General features: G+C 53.8%; 1 protein-coding gene across 1 annotated transcript; it reads left to right on the top strand.

The window, feature by feature from the left end:
* Positions 1-1,742: 1,742 nt before the first annotated feature.
* On the top strand, positions 1,743-4,343 carry LOC121666188 (translation initiation factor IF-2-like). Its single transcript, XM_042031396.1, has 4 exons — positions 1,743-1,890; positions 2,881-3,384; positions 3,664-3,720; positions 4,025-4,343. The coding sequence occupies exons 1-4, from the start codon at positions 1,743-1,745 to the stop codon at positions 4,192-4,194; spliced, it is 879 nt and encodes a 292-aa protein (XP_041887330.1). The 3' UTR covers positions 4,195-4,343.
* The last annotated feature ends 4,537 nt before the right edge of the window (positions 4,344-8,880 follow it).

Raw genomic sequence — 8,880 nt, 5'->3', positions numbered from 1 at the left:
TAAGTGCTGGAGAGATGATAGCTAAAAAGAAAACATTTACATCAGTGGGTAGGGAATGTGGAGTCAGACTCCTTGAAAGGTAGACACAATTGTGAGCATCTTGATCCTGCATATAGCGTGTTTTTCTTGCCACTTGTCTGTGAAGGAATTTTCTTGACAAACATAGTCTGAAGTGCAGACTTGGATCCCAAGCCAGCAGGAACGTCAGGTGTGGGAGGAACGTAGCTCAAAGGAAGCCAGTCCTGAAATAGCAGAATGGATGGAGATGGCAATTTCTATGGACACAGAGAAACAATACTTATAAATTGGGTATTTATACCATAAGCCACCCCTTTCTCATCTTTGATTCTTATGGACTCAGCAAATGAAGAAAAAGAGATATAAAAGCCAGGAACTCAAACCTCAGTATTTGAGTTGTTGAACAGTAATGACAGCATTCAGCAAAGACTTCTGAATGAACGTGTTTCATGGAGGAGCTTGAAGAATGTGGAGAGCAGACTGGATTTAGCTGACATGAACAACAAACATGACTCTTTGTGACATTTCCACTACTGAGCAAGTTACAGAAACAAGTTATGAATTAAGCGCAATCAGGAATCAGCTGGATTGATAGTTTTTTGTCTCACAGCTGCCTCTTCCCACTAAATAAAAAGATTTTGAAAAAGCACATATTGTTGGAGGAAAAAAAGGAGCAGGTAAAGACCACCTGAACAGAGCTCTAAAGTCTTGGGTGAGAGAGGTAATATATGGAGTTGATTAGACCATATTTAATTCTAATATTGCTTTCTCAATTTGTAACAAATGTAAGAATGTAGCAGCACATTATAAGATCTGAAGAGATTCTGATTTCATAGTAAAAGGAAGCAAAAAGGGGAAAATCAAATATGATACATTAAAAAAGAGAACTGGCAATAGGTACTTAAAATAGAACAACTCACAGAAAAGTCCATTAAATATGGCTGAGAACCAAGATAATGGAATTAATATTTAAAAACTCATTGAACAAAGAAGGAACATGCAAATGAAATTGATGCCTTTTCTTGGTCTTAAAATCAAGAGTCTAACACTCTTAGAAGGGAAAAAGGGATTTCACCTTTGTATTTATTTTAAGGATCCTTAGGTGCACTATGTCCAGGTTGAATGCACCTCAATACAATGTCCACCTTGAATGCACACCGCAATGCACACCCACAAAAGATCTGGTATAACATTAGAGGTTGTCATACATGAAATCCCTAATTAGCTTGGTCTTTGCATGTTAAGTGCTTTAATTAGTTAATTTTGAGTTAAATATGTTTTAATTGAATGTTAAAATTAACCCATCAACCCAGGTACAGAAATCGAGTTCTGTTATTAGTGTTTTCACTTGTTCAAAGCAATTTACACCAGTCCCAGTTAAAATCCCCCAGTTAAAAGTTTCCCAGTTAAAAAACCCTTTTCAAACTTTAAGCCACTTGTACACTATAAGAGTTATTTTTCCCAAGTTCATTGTATACTTTTACAAATGTTTTAAGATGTATTAGATGTATTTTAATATTTTTTTAAGGGTTTCTACTTTGCACCTTAGACCGAGGACCAACTCCAAAACCCCAGTTTCTAACAGCCAACAGCTATTTTTAGCCCCATCTCCTTTATTCTGCAGGCAAACTCCAAGGCAACCTGAATCTTAATGAGGGCATGTTAGCACCCTTGCTTCAGCTGTTACTACCCCCCTGACAACGACGAGCTATTGGTAGACAGAGATGATCTGTCAAAGGGAAAGTACCAATCACTTTGGACCAAACGGGTGTGCTGTGGGCGGGCTGTGGGCGGACTGTGGGCGGACTGGGGTGGAGCAAAGGCACTATAAAACAACGGGGCAAGTTTCAGAGCAGCACAGATCACTGCAGAGTAGGTGTAGTGGGTGCTGGTGCTTGGTGTTAAAGCCTTACTCCTATTGAGGCACCTTTAGTTTTTCCTTGACTTTTGGATTAGCTAAAAGTTAGCCCAGCACTGCAAGTTCTTCCACCAGAGGTGCAGTGCTGTCTAAGCCTGAAGATCTCTAATCCCTGCACTCCTGGGGCATACCTCCTGAGCCACTATGATCCCAAATTTTTATATTTTTATACTTTTTGTAATTTTTCAATTTTTCTGCTTTTAATAAAGTATTTTAATCTTTCTAAGAGTTGTCTCATTTCTGACGTAGGTCTTACTAATTAGCGTATCTATCAAAGATTCCCCAATGAGAGGTTGAATCAGCCCCCCTCCTGAAGGAACCGTCCCTGGATGATTCTATCTTAGTTTAAAAATGTGTTCTGGAGGGGATCTTGGGGTCTGGGGCATTTTGATCCCTAACTACGAAGCTTATAAAATATTTAGTCACCTACTTTGACAAGCACGTTGAAGAGTGTACGCAAAACACTAAGAACACGAAAGTTGTAAAAGGATATAAAAGGGGTAAAAAAGAAATGGCAAAAATCATCATGGCATCACCATCTCATCCCATGGGAACATGCCGATGGACAGGAGGGAAGAGGGATGATGGTTTATTAAGGGAAGAGGGGGAAAAAAGGTCCTGAAGTCAGACGTGCGCCAGAGCCTGTTCCCACTCTCCTTCCACTGCCATGACGAGGACTGGCACGTGGCCAATGTGAGGCTGCCGCGGTCCCTCTGGGAGGGGGCTCGGCCGCCTCCTGCCCTGGCGCCTCATGGGCTGCAGCATCCTCCTGGCCTCGGCACAAGGACACGGGTCCTGTGCCCTGGGCTGTGGTGCCATCTCCCGCTCTCTGCTGCTCTCCAGGCCTCCCGGGAAACGCTGCGTTGTGCGGCCAGCTTCCTGAGAGATCTCGAACGCATGCTGGACGTGGATCAGACATGGAGGTTCGGTGAGGGCCTGGTAAGGACGGCCTGGAAGCCCAAGCTGCAGCCTGGAGAAGCCCCCTGACTTGCGGTGCTCAGTGTGTGGGGCTGGCAGCTGTGCCCCCCGCCCAGTGCTGCAGCCAGGGGCTCCAGCCCGCGCCCCACACGCTGCTCCCATCCCTGGGCCGCACGGGCTCTTCTCCAAGCTCCTGTGGCCCCGAGCCGGGTGCCCACGGATCCCCGGCCCCGCTGGGCTGTGGCGCGGGGCGGCACCGCGGCTCCCCGGGCAGCGCCCGGCCCTCGGCCCCCTCCAGAGCCCGGCGCCAGCGGCGCTGGCCGGGCCTCAGCGCTGTGCGGGCAGGGGAGGCCAGGGCGGGCCGCAGGCAGCGCCCGGCCAAGGGGCTGAGCCCGCGCCAACCCTTCCCTCCTGGCGCTCTCTCCAGCTGGCAGAGGACAGGAGCCGAGCGGCCGAGCACTCGCGGCGGGCCCTGCCGTACCTGCGGAGCCCACAGGAGTCCCTGCGACAGGCGGCCATCAGGTTCATTGGTGAGCCACGAGCCCGGGGCCCCTCCCCTCCCTGCCCCGCCGCAGCTCGGCCCCAGCCCCGGCTGCTGCCCCGGCAGCGGGATCCGGGCCAGGGGCCGTGGAGCCCCGCCTGCCCTCGGGGCTGCCACCGCCCTCTCGCAGCCGTGCCCTCGGGTGTCGGGATGCGGCGAGGCCCGGGCTGAGCCCTGCCGGGGCGAGGAGAGCGTGCGGCCGCAGGACTGGCAGCGCCGCTGAGAGGGAGCTGTGCCGCTGGGGCCGTGACAGGCTCTGTGTTCCCAGGCATCGCCGGGCGGCACCTGAGGGGCCAGCAGGAAGAGCTCCAGCTCATCTGCGAGGGTGAGTGAGTGCAGCCGGCTGTCAGCGGGGGCTGGCGGGGGGAGCTGCAATCCCTGCCCCGGCTGCGGAGGGCTCTGCTCCCTGTGCAGACGAGGGGCGGCGTGGGCAGAGCACAGAGAGGTTTCAGGGGCGCGTGCGGGATTTGTGGCCAGCAACTTTGGTTGTTCAGGGCCCTTCGATCCCGTTGCTCCCTGCTCCCTCTTGGCCATGGCCAGAGCAGGCTGGGATGGCCCTGGCAGGGGGGGGTCTCCTCAGTCCCCGCAGATCCGGAGTCTGACCGTGCCTCTGTTCCTCTCTCTTGCAGCCCTTGAAGACGCGTCCCGTGACATCAGCCCTGCCGTTTCCAGCCTGGCGCGTCAAACAGCCTACGTCCTGTGGGCACTGGAGAGAGCTCCGCGCTCCATCTTCCAGGTGCTGCGAGATGGACTCTGCAGGGCATGCAGGACATGGCCTCGTCTGTCGGGCCGTGGCTAGCTGCAATGCTGGAGTTCTGCAGAGACCTTGTCTGGGAGGCTCTGTCTACTGGGGCCACCTGAGCTAGCGGGCATTTTTCTTTTCTTTAAGATGGTTCTTTTCTTCTTTTGGTTTTTTCTTTGTATGTAAATATAGAATGTGTTCTAATACACAGCCTCCCAGGAGCTTTCTTTTTGTGCCCAGTGTCCGCGGGGCACAGGGGAAGAGGGGAGAAAGGGTGCTTGTGCTCAGCAAGTTGCCCAGGTGTGCAGTGTGGAAAGGAAAATGGCCAGAAGCCCCTTGGCCTTTGGTGGTTCTGCTGAAGCCTTAACGCTGCCAACAGAGCGGGTGGGCAGGGGCCGGAGCTGCAGGGATGGCTGCGAGACCGCTGTCTGGAGATGGCCGCAACTCCTGTCCCAGGCAGGAACCGCCGTCTGTGTCCTCCTGCCCGTGCGTTGCTGGCTGGACTGCTGAGGGCTCCGAGGTGCCTCTCAATCCGGCCCCTCTGGAGCTCCGTTGGGGCTGCGGCGCTGCCGGGCCGGGCTGGGGGAGAGCCTGAGGGGCCGGGGTGGTGGGAAGGCCTGAGGAACCGGGTGTCAAAGGCCATAAGCAGCCCCCAGGCAGCCGCCTCGTTCCTGCCACCCGGCTGTTCCGGCACTTCCCCGATGCGTCTGTCTCCCAGGCCTGCGGCAGAAGCCCTCGAGGCCGGGCCTCAGCAGGAGGTGGGGAACACCCCAAGGTGCCCAGGCTGGGCTGGCTGGGGACAAGGAGGGCAGGGGGGCCATGCCGGGGCATGGCCACTGGCCGCTGCCAATAAGGGGCAGCGGGCAGAGGCAGGGCTGGCGGCCAGCCCGGGCCCCCGCTGCTGCCCAGGCCACGGTGCTGTGACCGAGGCCCCCCTGACACAGAGCTTGGGGCCCGCACAGCTGCTGCCTCCACGGGGAGGCCGGCGATGTCTCCTCGAGCAGGGCTGCCGAGTCACTGCTGCCAAAGCAGCTCTGGACGCCGCAGAAACAGCACCAGAGCGTGCACAGGAACAGCAGCAGCCCGAACGCCTGCTCAACAAAGCATCCGCACCAGCCAGGACGCCAAACGGGGGGATACTGTGGGCACAACTGCACGTGGCTTGCCAAAAGGCTTCAGCAGAATTGGCCACAATGGCTTTCTCTTGCCTTGCCAGCCTCACAGCGACGCTCGGCAGCTTCGGCTGCAGCCCGTGCCCTTGACTGACTTCAGTGGCTGTGCTTGAGGGCAAACTTGCCTTCCACAGTCAGGCGTCCCAAGGCAGTGGCAGTGGTGCCATCGTGAGAGACTGATGGGACACAAACCCTGCGCTGCAGCTGCCATCCCTCTGCTCCATGCAGGCCCCTTAAAGACACATGCATGAGCTTCCAAACTAACTTTGGACTTGCTTGGAACAAAGGAAGAAGCAGCCGGCGCTGAAGAAAAGCAGGGAGTGGTGGCAGACGTTCAGGGGTGGAGGGAAGCGCTTGGGTGTCTGCTGAGGAGATGGCCCCGTTCACAAGCTCAGGCTTTGCTGTATTACTGCAGGCCTGGTTCCTATGGTATATCACCGTGTCCCGCAGCCATAGGGAGGAGGAGGAGGAGAAGATCCAGTAGGCAGGAATTGTGCAGCAAGATTGATTTATTTAATTATTTTACAAACTCTTTTATAGACTTTTTTCTTCATAGTCTAATTGGACAAAGGACCAGCCACCCCTTGGGGGTGATTGGCCAAAATCCTAAAACATCCATTATCAAAATATTTTCTACTATACCATAAACAAGACTTTCCAAGGTTGCAGGTGGCTTGGTTGTTTACATTCCCTGCTACCTCTTCTGTGAGAGAGAAAAATCTCTTACAGACTTAGAAAATAACAAGAAGATCCTCACTAACAGCATTTTTGTAGCTACATTGCTGCTAGAGGATCCTGCTTTGCTCTTGCTGGAGGCCATTCCCTACCAATGCATGGCTCTCCATTTTTCCCGGATCAAGTCTGCTGGACCTGTGGCAACAAGCGTGTCCTGTGTCCCTGTGAGAGCAGAAAAGGGCAGGACATGTCTGCTTCCAGTGCCTGTCTTGGCTGCTCCTTCAGGGTGCTGGCACCATCATCAGAGACACCCAACGGCGTCTCCTCCCCGAGCTATCCCTATCCTCTGCGCTTCCCCAGGTGTCTGCCTTGACGTTCCCAGGGGAACCTGCCTGCTTGTGGCCATCCATTGCCGTGCTCAACAAGGACGCAGTTGTGTTTGGACGTGAGCTGCCACAGCCAGACACGCAGCAAGTGGAGCGGAGAATATCAGAGGCTGGGCTGATTCTTTTTTTCCAGAATGCAAGAAAGACAGAAAAGCACAAGGAAATGTCACAGTGTCTCTCTAGAACCTCTTTGTCCTGTGAAACTTAGCAGCTGAAGCTGTTCTGGTGCTACTGCTAGTCTCCTCCATGAAAAAATTCATTTTAGCAAGGAGCAACATCTCCTGTCAGATACCAATCTGTTGCCCCCAGTCGCTCCAGCTGCTCCTGCCAACAGCCCCCTGCAGGAAGGAGCACAGACCCCAATGCGCGTTGGCTTTGGCTGCCCATGGGCAGAGAAGCCCCCCGGGGCACAGGTCTCTGTGGCAGGAGACGGGCGCCAGCGCTGCCAGGGCTCGGGGGGTGGCAGGTCTGCTTCGGCAGGGACTCTGCCACACCTGCCGATTGCAGCGTTCCCCGGGGCCCAGGGGTCAGAGCAGCATTCGTGCCCTGGCCCACACGTTCCCTGTCTGCATCACAGCCCCGGGCTTAGGATGGCCACCGGCCGGGACGCGTCCCAAGGAGGCCGTGCCAGCTTCTGTGGAAGGCCCCGTGCCCTTCCCGCCGCGGCTGCGTCGGCAGCCGTGGGGGCTCCTGGTGCTGCCCCGAGCCCGCAGAGCAGGGGAGCGTTTGCTTATGGTTGGAGCCGTTGCTTAAGTTCCTGTCGGGCTGTCTTAGACACTCGGGGCAAGGGATTCCTTCCAAGCTGGGCCACTTGGGGCGGGCTGGGGGCGGCCCAGGGCAGGTGGCATTGTGTGCAAGGGCCCTTTGTGACACGGTGCAGCACGGTCACCGTGGCTGTCCCAGGGCCCTTTGTGACACGTGCTGCTGACATAGGTGCTGGCGGCGACGCGGCCACGCCACAGTGCTCGGAGCACGCGACGGGACAGGACGGGACAGAGCGGTGCCGCACAGCCCACTCGTTCCTTGCCGACCCGGAGCTTTTCCGAGGCATTACTCCTGCAGTGCCCTCGAGGCCAGACTGCAGGACTTGGTGACTCGGAGCTTTTCCGAGGCGTCTCCCTTTCCTGCGGCCGCTGCCCTCGAGGACAGACCGTGGGATTTGGTGACCTGAATCGTTTACGAGGAGTCTCCTGTCATTGTGGCAGAGCCCTCTGAGAGCAGAGTGCAGGACTTGCTGTCCTGTAGCCTTCCTGAGGCTTCTCTCTTGCAGGTGCCTTCTGCAGAAGGCAGAACTGCACGACTTGCTGAACCGGAACTTTCCGGGGCATCTCTCCTGCGAGTAGCCACACGTCTACTCAGTGTCATGGAGCAGAAGGCCCTGGAGCTGCCCCAGCACAGCAGCCTGCAGAGCTGGAGCAGTTCCAGCAGCCGCGGGAGGGTGAGGGGCAGAGCTGGGCCGCAGGGCTGGTGCCTGCAGCCAGCTAGGCCCCATCCCGTCCCGTCCCGTCCCGTCCCATCCCATCCCGTCCATGCCTTTTGTTGGTCTTAAAATCAGGACTCAAACATGCTTAGAAGGGAAAAAGGAATTTTACCTTTGTATTTATTTTAAGGATCCTTAGGTGCACTATGCCTAGTTTGAATGCCCCTCAATGTATACTTCAATGCGCACCCCTAAAGGATCTGTTACAACATTATAGGTCTTACTAATTAGCATATCTATCAAAGATTCCCCATTGAGAGGCTTATGTCAGGCCCCCTCCCCAAGGAACCTTCCCCTGGATGGTTTTATCTTAGTTTACAAAATGTGTTCTGGAGAGGACCTTGATGTCTGTGGGCATTTTGATCCCTAACTACGAAGCTTCTAAAATTTTAGTCTCCTAGCTTGAGAAACAAGTTCAAGAATTTAGGCAAAAAGCACTAAGAATACAGAAGTTGTAAAAGGATATAAAAGGGGTATGAAAGAAAAGGCAAAAATCATCATTGCATCAAAATGAATACTACCCTAAAAACCGATACGACTCCTCAAATGATGGGAAAAGTTATTTTTGTCACTATTCCACATATATAGAATAGAAGAATAGTTTATTTTCAGAAGGAATGATTTTTTGGTCCCTCAAAAAGTATTTTAATATTTACCTAGCATCTGCAGCAAGGGTGGCTCTGGATGATTGTTGTTCCAGGAGACTCAGATCGCAACGCGGCACGAGCTGTGGTGGCATTGAGCACGGGCTCCAGCCTGCTGAAGAATTACAAGTGGCTTTCAGAGGTCATCTAGAAGACAGTCATTAACTTGCTGTATGCTGAAGAAACTGAAAGGCTTAGGTTCCTGCAATCCTTTCTGATCCAGAGTGCTTTCCAATTCAAAGCAGGAAACCTGCAGCGACTCATTTTTTGACATTACTTAACAGGCAGCCACCTCGAGACTTCAAGCAATGAAAAGCAACTCCTCAGGGCAGGAGCTAAAGATTTCACTTTGTTAATACCACAACTCTTGAACATTCACTTTCTTC

The sequence above is a fragment of the Corvus kubaryi genome, unplaced genomic scaffold (genome assembly GCF_017639235.1).
Source record: "Corvus kubaryi isolate FWS band 111438036 unplaced genomic scaffold, C.kubaryi_AGA036_p1.0 37341, whole genome shotgun sequence".
In the NCBI taxonomy this organism is placed as follows: domain Eukaryota; kingdom Metazoa; phylum Chordata; class Aves; order Passeriformes; family Corvidae; genus Corvus; species Corvus kubaryi.
The sequence above is the reverse complement of the archived record's forward strand: the minus strand, read 5'-3'. Positions and strand labels throughout refer to the sequence as shown.